Consider the following 19,152-nt stretch of genomic DNA (forward strand, 5'->3'; position numbering starts at 1 on the left):
ACTTTTCACCTCATAAATGTTTTATATGGAATAATGGGTCGATATTACATAGAAACAATATGTTATTTTACTGTAACTGGTTCTCAACAAACTTTGTCCTTGTCTGCCAATTAATTAGTATTAGTGGGAATCTATTTACACAGAGATAATTTATGGAAAGATACAACTTTGGAGGTTTCAAGCAAGGAATATGACCCTGTAATAAAAGCTATAGCTAGTGGGATAAAATCTTTACTTCAGAATAATGCATGTTTTGGAACATCTCCTATTGTAAGCGATATCCAAGTGAATGGCATAGGTTTACTAGATAAGAAATTTAATAATCGTTTTTTAAGGGATATTTTCTACAGGAATTCTATTCCTTCTGCTATATTTTATTGGGCTTCATCGTTTGATGTAAATTGGCGCCGTGCTTGGCTCACTCCACACACATTTATGGTGACCAATAAAGTAAAGGAGATCTCCTTTAAGATTATCCATAGATTCTACCCATGTTAATAGCCTGATTTCTAAATATATACCTGATGTTACTAGTGAATGCAGTTTTTGTGAACTAGAAACTGAATCTATTGAACACTCATTTTGTAATTGTTTACATAGTGAGGTGTTCTGGACTGATGTACAACTATATCTTGGCAACAAAATGCATAAAACCATTGAAATATCTAAGTTTGACATATTATTTTACTACATCTGGATAAGAGCGTCTGCTAAATGACTAAAATGTAAATGTACACTGATTCCACAATTGAAAGTCAGTATGTCATACATCTCTTTATTTTATTAGGAAAATATTTCATACAAAATCAACATTTATGAAGAAAAAGCCCCTTTTTTTATAAATAAATAAATCAGATTTGGAAAACTATTTAGCACTATTAAAACGTATACAAAACAAAATGTCAGAACAATTTATTCGTTACATGTCTGTATTTGATTTTATATAATGTTTTTTTTTTTTTTTTTAATATATATATATTTTTCTCTCGTTATGTCTTTGTGTAATCCCTCTGGCTGTTCTGTTTTTTGTGTTTTACATGTTACTGTTAAATAAAAGAAAACAAAGTGTGATCCACCAGAAGGTGCCACCAGAGGGAGCCACCTGTCCATGTCAGACCTTTTGGCTCCTCCACGTTCTCTTTGTACCTTTTATACTGAATGTTTTTGTTTACGTGTAAAATATAAACTAAACCAAAATAGTCCAAATTAAAATATATATTTTCATCTTCAAGTCCATGGTTTTATCTCAGTGGTACAAATATTGATAAATGAATAAAATAGATGACGTTGAAAACGTTGAAGTGATGTATGCTATGTCTATCCTGACATTGCAGCACAAACTAAACCTGAGGGAAATAGATAACAGTAGGACCTGGCTACATATAGCAAGGAAGAATGCCAGAGCAGACAGGGCAGTTCTGAAAAATAATAGCCTTTATTTTCTTACAGTGGTATTTACAGGTGACATTACCTGCTCTCATGGTTCTGAATGTGGGGAATTATTGAAGTACAAAGTAAAGTCCGTCTGTTGAAAGCATCTCAATCAAATGAACTACAATTACAACACAAGGTAAAGAATACTCATTGCCTGAGCAGCCAGATATCCTGCAGGCTAATTGCTGTGAAAGAGAGAGAGAGCTGGCTGGAGGACAAGATTATAAATATGATAATGTAACCTAACTAACCTATTTTACTGTGTGCTATTTCAATGTATGAGGCATATGTATTACCCTTCAGCATCCCGCTGCTGTAAACCTGGAAACGCACACACACACAACGCTGCATCGCAAAGCAGGATCAACGGGTCAGCCAAAAAACGTTCCTAAATTATCCGAAATATCTTTATTTCCAACATTAAGACTTGAAATGGGCATGCTATAACTGACTTGACAGTCCCAACAACTCTTAGCTTTTTAAATGAGCCAGACAATCAAGAGCTGGGGGTCTAATCATTAGTCCAAACAGTTGCGTTTTGCAACGAAAACAAGAGTTTCTATTGGGACAAATTCTGGTAGGTCCCACCCCGTTTCGTTTTCTTCCGTTTCAGATACGTTTTGCAACAGAATCGGCGAAATGAATACAACCCAGCTGTAGGCCTATCTGTTTGTGATCCAGCCCTCTGGTGGACACACTGACTCACACAGAAAGACCATAGACTCATGTCATACAGGGCTATGTTCAGAAGGCAGCAAAGAGTAAAAAAATATGTTGAAACCTGAACCTAATGCAATTAGAAAGCCCATTTCTGTTTCAAAACGTTTTCTCCAGTTTTATGCCTAATGAACACAGCCAAGTGTTAGGGCTGTGGTAGTTTCACTTGGAGATGCGGCCGTGGGAAGAGCTAGGGACGGGGTCAAGTCCATTTCAAATAAACTGAAAGATTTTTACACCAACACGGATTTGATATGTAGCCTACTGCTTTACAGAACCAGAATAATCCCCATCATGCCCACAGTAATACAATAATATTAAATAAAAATTAGTTACTGATATATTAAGAAAGATTCAGGCATTGTTTTGCTTTAACTGAAAGAGATGATGAATATTGTCTGGTTTGAGTGCACTACTGTATAAATAAGAAGAGATAAATATGTTGATCGCTCTATGGGAATAATCACAGGTACGTCCGAAATGGCAACATATTCCCTATTTAGTGCACTACTTTTGAACAGGGCCCTATGAGCTCTGGTCAAAAGTAGTTGCACTATATAGGGAATAACGTGCTATTTTGGCCGCACCCAGAGACTAAGATGAAGCCACTGCTTTTGGCAGCCCTGTTGAACTTGAAAGAGAAACATATATTACATACAGTAGGGGGTGCTAGCATCCCACTCATTCAACAGAACAGAATAACAGATACATCTATGGAAATACAGTTATTTAAAAATACATTTGAATATGATTGAAATCACATTGTCAACAACCAGGACTGGGAATCCAGTGATTTATCAAGACTTCCTATAGATTCCTATAACCATAGAATTGTTTTTTATAGGAATTCTATGCCTATGGCTATCTAATGGAAGCTCCAACTTTGAACCTCAAAGCACTAGACAGAGCACACATTTTGGATGCTACGAAAAACCCATTCTGTCTTGTGATATGGGGTTGGAGGATTTTAAATACAACATTCTATTAAATAACATTTTGTGACAGTAACATATTACCTCTCCACTCACTTTTAATAAGACTACACAGAGGACAGGACAGTAGTGCTCAAGGAGGCAATGATACAATGATGGAGTGAAAAAAAAAAAAAAACTGACAGAGATGGTTAGAAAAATAGATATGTTAAGAGGCAGGATAAGCAAATTCAAACTCCAAAGCCCTTCCCCCCCTCTGGGTGATTGACAGAGAGAAAAGATGGAAGTCAAAACGAGTGTACATTCTCATGGAACACTATTTAATAACAATCCCTCTGAGTCTGGAACCTGACAGACATTCCTAAAGGGTTCTTGTTGCTAGGGGCAATGTTCTAAGCCTTGAGGGGGCTATGTGCTCTATGATAATAGTGACTTCTAGGAAGTATTACTGTTGGTGCACAGTATCATTTATTTATAAGAGTGCAGCCTTATTTACACATCTAAAACCCTGGCAGGCATAACAACAGTGTACAGTTTGACTGTGGAGACAAGGTTTGTCATCGAGGAGCAGGTCATGACCACTGTTGTATTTCCTACCGACTTCTATCCAAAAGGCTATAAACTACAGACCATAAATAAATGTTCCAACAACGCAGTGGTTTGTTGGTTAAACCATGTGATTGATTGTTTAAAATCTGAGCACCTTTTCCAGGAATTTAGGTAGTTTTTTGCGAATAATGTGACTTAACACATATTCTAAACACACAAACAGTAGATAATATATTATAGTCATTTCCCCAATTCATCCAGGGACCCAATCAAAGACAATATAATACAGCAAGCAGGAGGAGGGTGTTGGGGTGTCACCTTTGACCCTTGACCTGTAACCCCAGAAATGAATGACGGCAGGCACTTGAACGTTGTGGTTTCCTGATTGTTTGTTTGTGAACTAGTCCGGTGAGTTGACAGTCCTCACACAAGGTTGCGTGCTCCGGATGTAAGTTGTATCTAAGTACAGATCTAGGATCAGCTTACCCCCAGATCCTAACCTAAACCATTAGAGGATGAAACACAAAACTGGCCCTAGATCAGTGTCTACATGCAACTTCCTCCTCACAGTTCAGTAAGAGAAGGAGGCGGGATTAGCAATGACTTCACCCTCGTCCCTTCAGGATTCCATCTCGTCTCCATCGAATGGCAGGGGCACGAAGCTGCAAACCTCCTCATACGTCAACCCTGAGAGAGGGATAGAGAGAGATAGAGAGAGAGGAGAAAACAAGAGAAAAGAGAATCAGAGGTCAGGAGACTTGTACAGTACCTAGTTTAATAAGAGTATTTCCACCCCCTTTCAGCCCACCTACTTTTCCACTCCTCTATCTCCAGCTCTCTGCTTTCGAAGCTCTGGTCGTACGGCTCGGACTCTGGCTCATCGTCTGGGTCGTGGTACTGGGAGAAGTAGGGGTGGGCCAGGGCCTCAGACGCTGTGATCCGCTTATCAGTGTCCAGAACCAACATCTTCTCTAACAGATCCACCGCTAGAGGGAGAGAAAGGGAGAGGGAGTGTGTCTGTTTAGACAGTGTGAGTGAACATTCCATTACGCAGACTAAAACATTATTACTTAGTGGGTAGCACCAAAAGAGGGAGAGTGTCAATTAAATGGTCTGTTAAACAGTGTGTGTGTGTGTATGAACGTTACACTAGACAGACTTGCCCATTATTACCTAGTGGGTTAGCGCCAACAAACACATCAGCAAAGTTCCTCTTGAGCATCTGGGGAAGGGAGTTGATGTAGTTTCTGGCCTGTTAAAGATACACACAGAACGGCTCAAGATACTCTCACACATTCCACTCAAACACAGCTCAAACACACTGGATAGGGAACACACAGTTGACTTCAACACTTCAACTGTTTCTGAAATCAAGTGATCCCACAGGTCGGCAGTGAAGATGGCTTTCTGTACACTTATGGCCAAAACGTGATCAGAATGCGTAAATCATGCACTGATGCCAATGGGAGACGGAAATGTCAGTTATGTGACCAGTGGATGTACAGGTAACTGCCAAAATAAAGGAAACATACAAAGGGATACAAAGTATATTGAAAGCATGTGATTCCACACAGGTGTGGTTCCTGAGTTAATTAAGCAATTAACATCCCATCATGCTTAGGGTCATGTATAAAAATTGGCTACCTTGGCTAGAAGAAGAGATCTCAGTGACTTTGAAAGAGGCGTCTCAAAGGAGCATAGGGGGTTTAAAGGGTGTGTGTTTGTCCCAGCCACCAGATCTCAACCCAGTTCAACACTTCTGGAGTGGCGCCTGAGACAGAGTTTTCCACCACCGTCAACAAAACACCAAATTATGGAATTTCTCATGGAAGAAGGGTGTCGCATCCCTCCAATAGAGTTCCAGACACTTGTAAAATCTATGCCAAGGTGCATTAAAGCTGTTCTGGTGGTTCGTGGTGGCCCAACGCCCTATTAAGACACTTTATGTTGGTGTTTCCTTTAATTTGGCAGTTACCTGTATGTATTAAGCGTCTCAAGAGTAGGAGTGCTGATTTATGAATGAATAGGAGTACATGGACAGGGGGGACCTGACCCTGGATCAGCACGCCTACTCTGAAGTTAGGATTCCCATAGAGCACAACTAAAGGGTTATGAGGAATCCTGTCACAGTCTGGCACAGTAGTTATGTTTGGAAGAGAAGCACTGCACACAAAAACCAAAACACATCATTTAAGATCAGAACTCTGAGGGGCAAGGCCAGAGACAGCAGTGAGGAATTAGGGCTTGCAAAGCACTCTGGGATGTGGTGAGATTACATCAGAGACAAAAAGCAGACTGGTGTCAGAGAGACGGGAGGAGGGTGGGAAGAGCTCTGTAGAGTGTAACAAAATTCTACGGGGCATATTTTCATCAAACAACAAACAAACAAAACAGAGGAAAAAGGGCACTGATTGTCATTGGTTGATGTTGTGGCTCCAATTCTGTCTCTGCCAGGTTTCCGTGGACACAGAGAGCGATATCAAATCAAAGTTTATTTGTCAAATAACAGAATACAACGGGTGTAAACCATACAGTGAAATGCTTACGTACAAGCTCTTCCTCAACAATAAAGAGTTCAAAATCAGAGGTGTGAAAAATAAATAGGATCTTAAAGACATGCTCCAGAGTTTTTAAAATTGACCTCAATTAGCCACGAAATCCCTAGTTTGAATGAGACTGTTTTCTGGAATCTGTGTGGCGCCATTTTGCCTACATATCCCCCCACATGGGCCAGCCCCCTAGCAATTTGAGTTTCAGCCAATGAGCTTCAGCCCTTCGCCATCTGAGTGACAGCTAGCAAGACGCACACACAGCAGCGCGAGAGAGAGAGTGAGCATTGACGTGGTGCACATACAGTGCCTATAGAAAATCTACACCCCCTTTAACTTTTTTCACATTTATTGCGTTACAAAAGGGGGATTGAAATAGATTTAATTGTAATTTTTTGTCATTGATCTACACAAAATACTCCATAATGAAATGCTACACATTTTTACAAATTAAATAATAAATAAATTAGTTCAGAAGTTACAATTGGCTTAACAAATCACATAAGTTATAGAGGGGTTGACATGATTTTTGAATGACTACCCCTTCCTCTGTCACATACAACATCTGTAAGGTCCCTCAGTCAAGTATTGAATTTCAAGCACAGATTCAACTACAAAGACCAGGGAGCTTTTTGAAAGCCTCACAAAGAAGGGCAGCGATTGGTAGATGGACAACAATAGCAAATCAGACATTCAATATATCTTTAAGCATGGTCAAGTTAATAATTATGCTGTGGATTATGTATTAAACCACCCAGACACATCAAAGATGCAGTCATCCTTCTGAACTGAGCTGCAGGACATTAAGGAAACTGCTTAGGGATGTCACCATGAGGCCATTGGTGTTTTTTTAAACAGCTACAGAGTTCAATGGCTGTGATAGGAGAAAACTGAGAATGGCTCAACATTGTAGTGTCTACAGAATAATGACAATGACAGAGTAAAAATAAGAATAGAAATAGAATGAATAAAAATATTCCAAAACATGCATATGTATGCAACAAGGTACTAAAGTAATACTGCAACAAAAAAAAACATTTTGTCCTAAATGCAAAGCCTTATGTTTGGGGCAAATCCAACACAACACATCACTGAGTAACTGCCTACTTATTTTCAAGCATGGAGGTGGCTGCATCATGGCATGGGTATGCTTGACATCGGCAAAGACTGGAGAGTTTTTCAGGAAGAAAATAAACAGGCACCAGCAAAATCCTAGAGAAAAACCTGCTTCAGTCTGCTTTACACCAGACACTGGGAGATGAATACACCAGGACAATAACCTACAACACAAAGCCAAATCTACACTGGAGTTGCTTACCAAGAAGACAGTGAATGTTCCTGAGTGGCCGAGTTACAGTTTTGACTTAAATCTGCTTGAAAATTTATGGCAAGACTTGAAGAATTTTGAAAATAATAATTGGCAAATATTGCACAATACAGGCGTGCAAAGCTCTTATGAGACTTACCCAAGAATACTTATCTAATTTTTTGTTTTATTTTTCATGAATCTTTTTTTGGGGGGGATCTATTTTACTTCCACTTTGACAGAGTATTTTGTGTAGATCGTTGACAAAAAATTACAATTAAATACATTTTCATCCCACTTTGTAAGACAATAAAATGTGAATAAATCCAAGGGGGGTGTAGACTTTCTATAGGCACTGTATGTGCACATATGTGACGTAGTACGCCATTTCCGGGGACCACTGTTGGCTCGTGAGCGCTACTTTCAAAACTACTGGCTAAACTGTATACAAAAGTACTGGAGAATCTCTTTTAAGAAAGGCATGGAAACAACATGGGACTTGTGGGAAGGCCTGTTGCAGCCTGGAGGAACTGGAGGGACCTGGGAAGGACATATCGTAGTGCCTCACCTCGTGGCTGGGCATCCGGCTAATGAGACAGGCCGGGGGCGTTCCTGTCAGCCTCATGATCTGCTGCAGCTGGTTGATATCTTTCAGGCTCAGGGTCAAGGGTCATAGGTCGTACTGTCACACAGGTAACATGTCAAAGTGTCCTTAAACTAAATACTGATTACATTTTTTCCTCTTTTTGGGTGTGTGTGTGGGGGGGGGTAGAGAAGAAGATGAGGTGATGAGAGGAAATGTAGGGAGAGGAGAGAGGGAGGTAGAGAGAACTGCCATGCTGTACTATTGAATAGAGACAACATGCTTTTAGATCACAGCCAGCAGAGAAACGTGTCAGAGGAACAGATGAACTCAGATCGACAAGAGGGAATCAAGAGCATTACAGAGCAGCTCTACTCAATGAAACTACTAGATGGTTCTCTTTGCTTCTCTTAAAAAGACACACTATGGAAGTTTAGCTGCTAATTGGTTACCTTAAATATTGGCTTTAAGAATACAAGAATATTGACTGAGAGCAGCCTATGTATCTGGGAGCTGGAAGTACACAGGGAGCTGTGGTGTTGAGTTACAGTTAAGAGTTACAGTGAGTGGCCATATAAGGGCAGGACAGGAAGTAGAGAGTATAGTAGTTTAGGAGGTTGCCATAGTAATGCAGAGGCACAACCAAAGCGCAGGCAGGCGGGTGGGCGTGGGCGGAGCAGAATGTGGCGGAACACTCACAGACTCAGGTTCCGGGGTTCCCATGAGGAGCATTATAAGCTTCAACTGATCAGTATCTATACTACACAAACATAAAGGGAAACCGAGGGATGGGATGGATGAATGGAAAGAGGGGGGAAGAGAAGGAGAGAGAGAGAGAAGGAGAAGTGAGATAAGACTTGAGGACAGTTCTCAAAACTTTCTCAATGTTCTCAAAAAGTCTGTTCTCTAATCCAGTGTGTAGGACGTAAATGCGCACTTCAACAGGGTGTTAGGCAGGGATGGACAATAATTCTGTCTCGAGGGCCACATCGGGATATAACAATTCTGCGGAGGGCCGCACATAGTTTTTTTCTTACCGATTAGTTTGTCAAAAGCAATTTGTGGGCCAGAAAAAGGCAGTTATTGCAAAATGTATAGGCCCATTATAATTTACACATACCTCCTATCTAGTTTTAGACGTTAAAGAGTGGGCTGAAGTTGTATATATATATTTTTTTACCCCCTCTCATAGCTGCAACTCCCCAACGGGCTCAGGAGGCGAAGGTCGAGTCATGCGTCCTCCGAAACATGACCCGCATAACCGCACTTCTTAACACCTGCCCGCTTAACCCGGAAGCCAGCCACGCCAATGTGTCGGAGGAAACACCGTTCAACTGACGACCAAGATCAGACTGCAGGCGCCCGGCCCGCCACAAGGAGTCGCTAGAGCTCGATGAGCCAAGTAAAGCCCCCCCCCCCCCCGGCCAAATCCTCCCGTAACCCAGACGACGCTGGGTCAATTGTGCACCGCCCTATGGGACTCCCGTTTACGGCCGGTTGTGATACAGCCCGGGATCGAACCCGGGTCTGTAGTGACGCCTCTAGCACTGCGATGCAGTGCCTTAGGGCAGAATTGTTAAAAAATAATAATAATAATAATTTCTCAAAACAAACAAAACAATTAAACCTCTGGCTCGCGGGCAGGATCCATATGTTACCCACCCCTGATGTAGGGGATAAGGGTCAATATTGAATTGGTCCATTATAACTTTTCTCCGTCACCATGATGACAGTGAAAGGATACGGTCGGTGCCGGGGAATAACGTCCGTCCAGTGAGCAGCTCTGCCATGATGCAGCCCACTGACCAGATGTCCACTACAACAACAAAAACAATGTTACCATTAATTCCTGTAGTTGTCAATTTTCTTGTATGTGTGTGTGTACTAGGTGAGTGTGTACTAGGTGAGTGTGTACCTGTCATGTAGTGATAGTTATAAACTCAGTAAAAAAAGAAACATCCCTTTTTCAGGACCCTGTTTTTCAAAGATAATTCGTAAAAATCCTAATAACTTCACAAATCTTAATTGTAAAGGGTTTAAACACTGTTTCCCATGCTTGTTCAATGAACCATAAACAATTAATGAACATGCACCTGTGGAACGGTCGTTAAGACACCAACAGCTTACAGACGGTAGGCAATTAAGGTCACAGTTATGAAAACTTAGGACACTAAAGAGGCCTTTCTACTGACTCTGAAAAACACCAAAAGAAAGATGCCCAGGGTCCCTGCTCATCTGCGTGAACGTGCCTTAGGCATGCTATAAGGAGGCATGAGGACTGCAGATGTGGCCAGGGCAATAAATTGCAATGTCCGTACTGTGAGACGCCTAAGACAGCGCTACAGGGAGATAGGACTGACAGCTGATCGTCCTCGTAGTGGCAGACCACGTGTAACAACACCTGCACAGGATCGGTACATCCGAACATCACAACTACGGGACAGGTACAGGATGGCAACAACAACTGCCCGAGTTACACCAGGAACGCACAATCCTTCCATCAGTGCTCAGACGGTCCGCAATAGGCTGAGAGAGGCTGGACTGAGGGCTTGTAGACCTGTTGTAAGGCAGGTCCTCACCAGACATCACCCGCAACAACGTCGCCTATGGGCACAAACCCACCGTCGCTGGACCAGACAGGACTGGCAAAAAGTGCTCTTCACTGACGAGTCGCGGTTTTGTCTCAACAGGGGTGATGGTCGGATTCGCGTTTATCGTCGAAGGAATGAGCGTTACACCGAGGCCTGTACTCTGGAGCGGGATCGATTTGGAGGTGGAGGGTCCGTCATGGTCTGGGGCGGTGTGTCACAGCATCATCGGACTGAGCTTGTTGTCATTGCAGGCAATCTCAACGCTGTGCATTACAGGGAAGACGTCCTCCTCCCTCATGTGGTACCTCATCCTGACATTACCCTCCAGCATGACAATGCCACCAGCCATACTGCTCGTTCTGTGCGTGATTTCCTGCAAGACAGGAATGTCAGTGTTCTGCCATGGCTAGCGAAGAGCCCGGATCTCAATCCCATTGAGCACGTCTGGGACCTGTTGGATCGGAGGGTGAGGGCTAGAGCCATTCCCTCCAGAAATGTCCGGGAACTTGCAGGTGCCTTGGTGGAAGAGTTGGGTAACATCTCACAGCAAGAACTGGCAAATCTGGTGCAGTCCATGAGGAGGAGATGCACTGCAGTACTCAATGCAGCTGGTGGCCACATCAGATACTGACTGTTACTTTTGATTTTGACCCCCCTTTGTTCAGGGACACATTATTCAATTTCTGTTAGTCACATGTCTGTGGAACTTGTTCAGTTTATGTCTCTGTTGTTGAATCTTGTTATGTTCATACAAATATTTACACGTTAAGTTTGCTGAAAATAAACGCAATTGACAGTGAGAGGACGTTTCTTTTTATCGCTGAGTTTAGTATATCATGTACCTGTCGTGTTGTAGTGATAGTTATAGTATATCATTACCTGTCCTGTTGTAGTGATAGTTATAGTATATCATTACCTGTCCTGTTGTAGTGATAGTTATAGTATATCATTACCTGTCCTGTTGTAGTGATAGTTATAGTATATCATTACCTGTCCTTTTGTAGTGATAGTTATAGTATATAATTACCTGTCCTGTTGTAGTGATAGTTATAGTATATCATTACCTGTCCTGTTGTAGTGATAGTTATAGTTATAGTATATCATTACCTGTCCTGTTGTAGTGATAGTTATAGTTATAGTATATCATTACCTGTCCTGTTGTAGTGATAGTTATAGTATATCATTACCGGTCCTGTTGTAGTGATAGTTATAGTATATCATTACCTGTCCTGTTGTAGTGATAGTTATAGTATGTCATTACCTGTCATGTTGTAGTGATAGTTATAGTTATAGTATATCATGTACCTGTCCTGTTGTAGTGATAGTTATAGTATATCATTACCGGTCCTGTTGTAGTGATAGTTATAGTATATCATTACCTGTCCTGTTGTAGTGATAGTTATAGTATATCATTACCTGTCCTTTTGTAGTGATAGTTATAGTATATAATTACCTGTCCTGTTGTAGTGAGAGTTATAGTATATCATTACCTGTCCTGTTGTAGTGATAGTTATAGTTATAGTATATCATTACCTGTCCTGTTGTAGTGATAGTTATAGTTATAGTATATCATTACCTGTCCTGTTGTAGTGATAGTTATAGTATATCATTACCTGTCCTGTTGTAGTGATAGTTATAGTATGTCATTACCTGTCCTGTTGTAGTGATAGTTATAGTATATCATTACCTGTCATGTTGTAGTGATAGTTATAGTATATCATTACCTGTCCTTTTGTAGTGATAGTTATAGTATATAATTACCTGTCCTGTTGTAGTGATAGTTATAGTATATCATTACCTGTCCTGTTGTAGTGATAGTTATAGTTATAGTATATCATTACCTGTCCTGTTGTAGTGATAGTTATAGTTATAGTATATCATTACCTGTCCTGTTGTAGTGATAGTTATAGTATGTCATTACCTGTCATGTTGTAGTTATAGTTATAGTATATCATTACCTGTCCTGTTGTAGTGATAGTTATAGTATGTCATTACCTGTCATGTTGTAGTGATAGTTATAGTATATCATTACCTGTCATGTTGTAATGCATCCAGTTAAGCATGATCTCTGGGGCGCGGTACCACCTGGTCGCTACATAACCCGTCATCTCATCATCAGTGTGTCGCGCCAAACCAAAGTCCAGGATCTGATGGATAGATGAAGAGATAGGGGTGTGTGTGTGTTGTTTATGCGTGGGTGTATGGGGAGATAGAGTTAGCTATAAACAAACTCCACAGTAGATTAAATCCTACGCTTTCTAACCTCGTGTGGGTGGAGGGTATTAAAGCCACTCTAATAATAATGATGATGATGAACACACAGTACTGTAAACAGTCAAACAGATACAGCAAAATAATGTTCCAAACTAAATATCTAACAAGAACTATAACTGGTGGTGCTGCAAATTGTGTTATTACATGTTTTCTGTTGTTGATCTGAATGTTGGCGACTGTCAGGCGTTGATAATATATTTTAAAAGACAACTACAGTGACATCTCTTTCTAGCTGGAGAGGAGCTGATCAGAGCAGTTGAAAATAATAATCTTAATTTGACCCTGCTTCTCACAGCATGAATATAATACTGCAGCAACAGGACATTTGAATTATTATGTGAATTATAATTAATGGACATTGTTCTAGGGGTTGATACCTTTTTCGTTAGGGCAAATCAAGTCAGAAATGTTAAAGTGGAAATTACAAACTTTAGAAGCCTTTTTAAACCTTGAATACACTACAACAGAGTGATCAGATGAAGATAGCAGATCTATTGGCACTAAGGAGGGTTTAGTAGGCAAATTGTATTTTCTTACCTTGAGCTCACAGTCCTCATTCACTGCCAGATTACTGGGCTTCAGATCCTGTGGAGATGGAGAGCGAGGGAGGGAGGGAGGGAGAAGAGTGAGAGGGAGGGAGGCAGAAGAGGGAGGGAGGGAGGGAGGGAGGGAGGGAGGGAGAAGAGAGAGGGAGGAGAAGAGAGAGTGGGAGGGAGGGAGAAGAGAGAGGGGGAAGAAGAGAGAGGGAGGGAGTGAGGGAGAAGAGAGAGGGAGGGAGGGAGGGAGAAGAGAGAGGGAGGGAGAAGAGAGAGGGAGGGAGGGAGAAGAGGGAGGGAGGGAGGGAGAAGCGAGAGGGAGGGAGGGAGAAGAGAGAGGGAGGAGAAGAGAGAGTGGGAGGGAGGGAGAAGAGAGAGGGGGGAGAAGAGAGAGGGAGGGAGTGAGGGAGAAGAGAGAGGGAGGGAGGGAGGGAGAAGAGAGAGGGAGGGAGGGAGGGAGAAGAGAGAGGGAGGGAGGGAGGGAGGGAGGGAGGGAGGGAGGGAGGGAGGGAGGGAGAAGAGAGAGGGAGGGAGGGAGAAGAGAGAGAGGGAGAAGAGAGAGGGAGGGAGAAGAGAGAGGGAGGGAGAAGAGAGAGGGAGGGAGGGAGGGAGAAGAGAGAGGGAGGGAGGGAGGGAGGGAGGGAGGGAGGGAGGGAGGGAGGGAGGGAGGGAGTAGAGAGGGAGGGAGGGAGTAGAGAGAGAGGGAGGGAGTAGAGAGAGAGGGAGGGAGTAGAGAGATGAGGGAGGGAGGGAGGCAGGGGAGCGTGAGGGAGGGAGAAGAGAGAGAGGGACGGAGGGGAAAATAAGGAAGGTGTTGAGTAGTATTGCCATCCTCCACCCCCCATGCAAGCATCTTGATTTAAATATGAAATGTAAATATGATGTTACTTACTCTGTGGATGATGTCTGCTGAATGGATATACTGCAAAACAAAACAACAATTAAGAACACTCCATACCTATGGAACCTTTACCTGCTGCAGCTATGGAAAACACATGCACAGACAGTTAGACACACAGACCGACAAAGACAGACACACAGACCCAGACAGACAGAGACACCTACCTTGAGTCCCCTGAGGATCTGGTATATGAGGAACTGCACGTGGTCGTCTGTCAGCTTCTGACACTTCACTATGTTGTTGAGGTCCGCCCCCATCAGGTGGGTCACCAGGTACCTGTCAATCAAATCCCCCCCAAAAAGAGGAAGACAGGTTGTTACCATGGCAACACGACAACGGTCGAGCAAGAGAGAGAGTCTCCTCTGCCAGCACTACAAATTTCAAGCCATAAACACTGTTAAGTGCTTTACAGATCCTTTAGGGTGAACCAGGGAGAGTTGTGTGTGACAGGTATCATATCCTAGCCCAATATGAAGTGAAGGTTATTGCGTCAGTATTCTGCACACACACTGGCAGCCACGGAGAGAGTGGAATGCTTGTTACCATGGAAATAAGGAATAATGTGTGCACGTGGTAACCCTGCATGTTCCTTAGTGAGACGAACCACACGACAAACCATATGAAATATAGATCTGCAGAAATAGGTTTGTTTAAATAAACCATCATATCACACGTGCATGTGTGTGTGTGTGTGTGTGTGTGTGTGTGTGTGTGTGTGTGTGTCCGCGCATGTGTTCTGCTAGGCAACTTGAACTCCAAGAGCTATATGAACTGCCAGAGAGGGGGGGGATAGACGTGGAGGAAAGAGAAAGAAAGAGATTACTCACACGTCGTTGAACTCCTCTAGGCTGGTGGCGGGCGTAAAAACATCCAACAGACCAATCACCTAACAGAGAGAGAAGGTCAAAGGTTACACAACGTTCTACACACAACAGACACGACTCACACTAGAGACAAAACATTGGCCGTGTCCGAATACCCGTACTTGTGTTCTAAATAGTAGGCTGATTGGTTTAATGCGAAAATATAACGTTTTATACTATGTGACATTTCTAAAATGTAGTATGATTTAAATGCCAGGATGTCATACTCATAGCTACATGTTATTGAGGAAGAGATTAGTCTTTTCCGACCTCCGTGTATTTGACAATAGCTGATAACCACAGAATGGCACCAGCTGTAGCAAAATAAATTAATGTTGGGAAACAAAGCAATTACACAATTGATGACGCATTCTCAGTATGGGTGAGCCTAGTATGTTGATATGCGTTGCTTACTGCATACATAAAAAAAGAGAAAAACCTTGGTCGACCTAGTCTTCTGTTCTTTCGACCAAAAACATTTTCCCCTAAATAGACCCATCCTATGTGTTTTTAATAAAATCAACTATATGTAGGCTACTGAGCTTGTCTGATGCTTTAAGCACTGTGATTAAATAATGAAGTCTCACAAATGACTTGAGGGAGCCAGAGGTATGCGGGTGAGAGCATTTGTGTCCAAACCGTTACAGTGTGGAAATTGTAAAGGATATGGTCACGTGTCAAATGTTTGCAGACGGGAGAAGTATAGTATTGAAGAATCTGTCAATGGAAAATGTGGTGGGGATCATACTCCGGACTTCCCTGAGTGCCCTGTTAGGGTGAAGGAGGTCGAGGTGTCAAGGATCAGGGCTGCGCAGCAGATCTAATATGTGGAGGTGGTGAAGAGAGTCGAAGGAGGAAGATGCAACATTGTTGAAGATATGGCGGTGGATGCATTGCAACCAGTTGCTAGTGTTTTAAGTCAAATCGAGTGATCTGGATACACTCATTGTGAAGAAAGTGGATTTTGTGGCATTTATAGCCACAGTTATTAAATTGTCCTGCACAAGTGTCTAAGAAGTCCAAAAAGCTGGACATCATTACATCTGCAGCCGATAAGTTTTTTGGGCTCAAAGACTTCACTGCCAGGACTATTGTCGCTAGGAAATGTCCCGCCCTCACAGGAGTGTATTGAGCCTGTGTAGGGACCTGATTATAATGAGTTTTTTACAGAAAAGCAGGTTGATTTTGTTTAGTTAATTTCTTTTTTTATATTTTGTATGATAGATTTATTTTTTACCCACATTATTTCATTTTTTTGGGATCCTTTTTATTCACCCGCACAGTAGGTGGCGGAATGCACATCAAATTGTTGCGAACGCCATTATACCATAGAAGAAGAAGACGGTCACCTTTTCCTTTTGGAATGCCATTTCTACCGATCTGCTTGCCAGTTAGGATTTTTTTTACGCACATTTTAGTGGAAAAGTTTCATTTAATTGATAATAAAGTATTTGTATCTCAATTATTATGATGTGGTTAATCAAAATTCTAAAAGTAACTTCTATTGCCAACTATGTAAAAATATCCTACATAAAGGCAACAAATAAAAACATTGCAGCCTGCAGGTAGAAAATATCCTGATAAAAAATTAATTGCAAACTTGCAACATTGTATAAAATATTCTGGGCCCTCGGTTTCCCGCTGGCCAGACAGACACAGCTGTAGGATAAGAAGTAATCAGGTAGGCCTATTTTATGACGTTTCCACCGGGTCAGAGCATGACATTATTTTCTCCCTTTCACGCCGAGAGGTTATCGAAAGGTAGAGAGCTGGAAAGATTTTTCAAATAGGCTACGTTGAGGAACTATTGTCATTCTCAATGGATGTAAAAACAGACTTCATTTACTCGCTGTTTGAGGTGAAGAAAAAAATTATTTTGAGAAGTTAAGACAATCAATCAGAAATGCTATCAGATCCTCAAATGGGCACATTTCTAGGCCTACATTTGCACACAGGCCAGGTAGCCCAGGCCTACTTCTACATCTGCATTGCTGTTTGGGGTTTTAGGCTGGGTTTCTGTATTGCACTTTGTGACATCTGCTGATGTAAAAAGGGCTTTATAAATACATTTGATTGATTGACTTCTATGTATAATGAGGTCCTTAACATTGACAGGAGCACTACAAACAAAAGACAATGAACAAATTGACAAAACTCGTAAATGGAAAGAAATAAACCAAAACTTGTTCCTGTAGCCAAATACTCTGACAATGAGAACGGTAAAAGACTGTAATAATAATATATTGAATGCATTAACAGAAATTACCGTAACCAAACCAACATTGTAGATGGTAAATTATAAGGATTAAAGGTAAATGTAGTACTGGTGATCCTGGTGTGCCACCCCCGCGGCCTCCGCAATGGACTAGTCCACTGAGACAGTGTCTCATGTGCCATAAAAAAAATATATATATTTTAGACTGCTCGACTGAACAAAATCTTGGTCGACCAACAGCCTATCGACCAGTCGACTAAATGGGGTCAGCCCTAAGGACGATTGGTACAACATATGTAGTTTTAGTAAGTAGGAGGCAAGACAGATTCGGACATGGCCATTGACACTGACACAAAACAAGTCACACTACAGATAACATTTTTACAAACACAACATGTCGTCGTCTTTCAAATTGCTAAAACCCCTCAGGGTGAATGAGGCAATGTGCAGAGTGTGCAAACATAGGGAATGGTTTCCAACTTTTTCTCTACGCAAGGACAACAAGCAACGTCATGGCGAGACTGTGCTACCGCACGGTGTCCTTGACATGGTCCATCACTGCGTTTTAACATCAGATAAAGGTTTCTTTGACAACCAAGAACATCACGTTTCATTAAACAATGATTGTGGATTTTAGACTCCAGTAACGTCAGGTTGTTCTCAAAGCTTTGGAACAGCCTACGCCACTGTTCTTCTCTCCTCACAAGGCAGAAAATCAAATCAAATGTTATCGTAGGTGCAGTGAAATGCGTTTCTAGCTCCAACAGTGCAGTAACACCTAGCAATACAAAACACATTTTTTTATTTTTTTTTATTAAGAAATATCAGAACGAGCAATGTCAGAGTCCGGAATATACTAAAGTATGTGGACACCCCTTCAAACTAGTGGATTCGGCTATTTCAGCCACACCCATTGCTGACAGGTGTATAAAATCGAGCACACAGCCATGCAATCTCCATAGACAAAAATTGGCAGTAGAATGGCCTTACTGAAGAGCTCAGTGACTTTCAAAAACTGCCTCTGGAAGCAACGTCAGCATAACAACTGTTCGACAGGAGCTTCATGAAATGGGTTTGCCTAAGCTCACCATGCACAATGCCAAGCGTCGGCTGGAGTGGCGTAAAGCTCGCTGCCATTGGACTCTGGAGCAGTGGAAACGCGTTCTTTGGAGTGATGAATCACGCTTCACCATCTGGCAGTCTGACGGACAAATCTGGGTTTGGTGGATGCCAGGAGAACGCTACCTGCTCGAATGCATAGTGCCAACTGTAAAGTTTGGTGGAGGAGGAGTAATGGTCTGGGGCTGTTTTTCATGGTTCGGGCTAGGCCTCAGTTCCAGTGAAGGGACAGTTACACTACAGCATACAATGACATTCTAGACGATTCTGTGCATCCAACTTTGTGGCAACAGTTTGGGGAAGGCCCTTTCCTGTTTCAGCATGACAATGCCTCGGTGCACAAAGCGAGGTCCATACAGAAATGGTTTGTCGAGATCGGTGTGGAAGAACTTGACTGGCCTGCACAGAGCCCTGACCTCAACCCCATCGAACACCTTTGGGATGAATTGGAACGCCTACTGCGAGCCAGGCCTAATCGCCCAACATCAATGCCGACCTCACTAATGCTCTTGTGGCTGAATGGAAGCAAGTCCCTGCAGCAATGTTTCAACATCTAGTGGAAAACCTTCCCAGAAGAGTGGAG

General features: G+C 42.1%; 1 protein-coding gene across 2 annotated transcripts in view; it reads right to left on the reverse strand.

The window, feature by feature from the left end:
* Positions 1-1,416: 1,416 nt before the first annotated feature.
* The window catches only part of LOC311138725 (mitogen-activated protein kinase 14A-like), a 31,268-nt gene continuing 13,532 nt past the window's right edge, over positions 1,417-19,152 (reverse strand). For both annotated transcript variants that reach the window (XM_084173524.1, XM_084173525.1), the window contains exons 3-12: positions 15,200-15,258; positions 14,537-14,648; positions 14,364-14,393; positions 13,473-13,520; positions 12,694-12,808; positions 9,815-9,886; positions 8,056-8,135; positions 4,806-4,884; positions 4,445-4,618; positions 1,417-4,319 (exon numbers count right to left, since the gene is read on the reverse strand). In XM_084173524.1, coding sequence (XP_084029650.1) covers positions 4,252-4,319; positions 4,445-4,618; positions 4,806-4,884; positions 8,056-8,135; positions 9,815-9,886; positions 12,694-12,808; positions 13,473-13,520; positions 14,364-14,393; positions 14,537-14,648; positions 15,200-15,258 — 837 coding nt within the window. In that variant the 3' untranslated portion in view covers positions 1,417-4,251. The remainder of the gene's footprint in view (positions 4,320-4,444; positions 4,619-4,805; positions 4,885-8,055; positions 8,136-9,814; positions 9,887-12,693; positions 12,809-13,472; positions 13,521-14,363; positions 14,394-14,536; positions 14,649-15,199; positions 15,259-19,152) is intronic.

This window comes from Coregonus lavaretus (assembly GCF_964263955.1).
Source record: "Coregonus lavaretus genome assembly, chromosome: 12".
NCBI lineage: Eukaryota > Metazoa > Chordata > Actinopteri > Salmoniformes > Salmonidae > Coregonus > Coregonus lavaretus.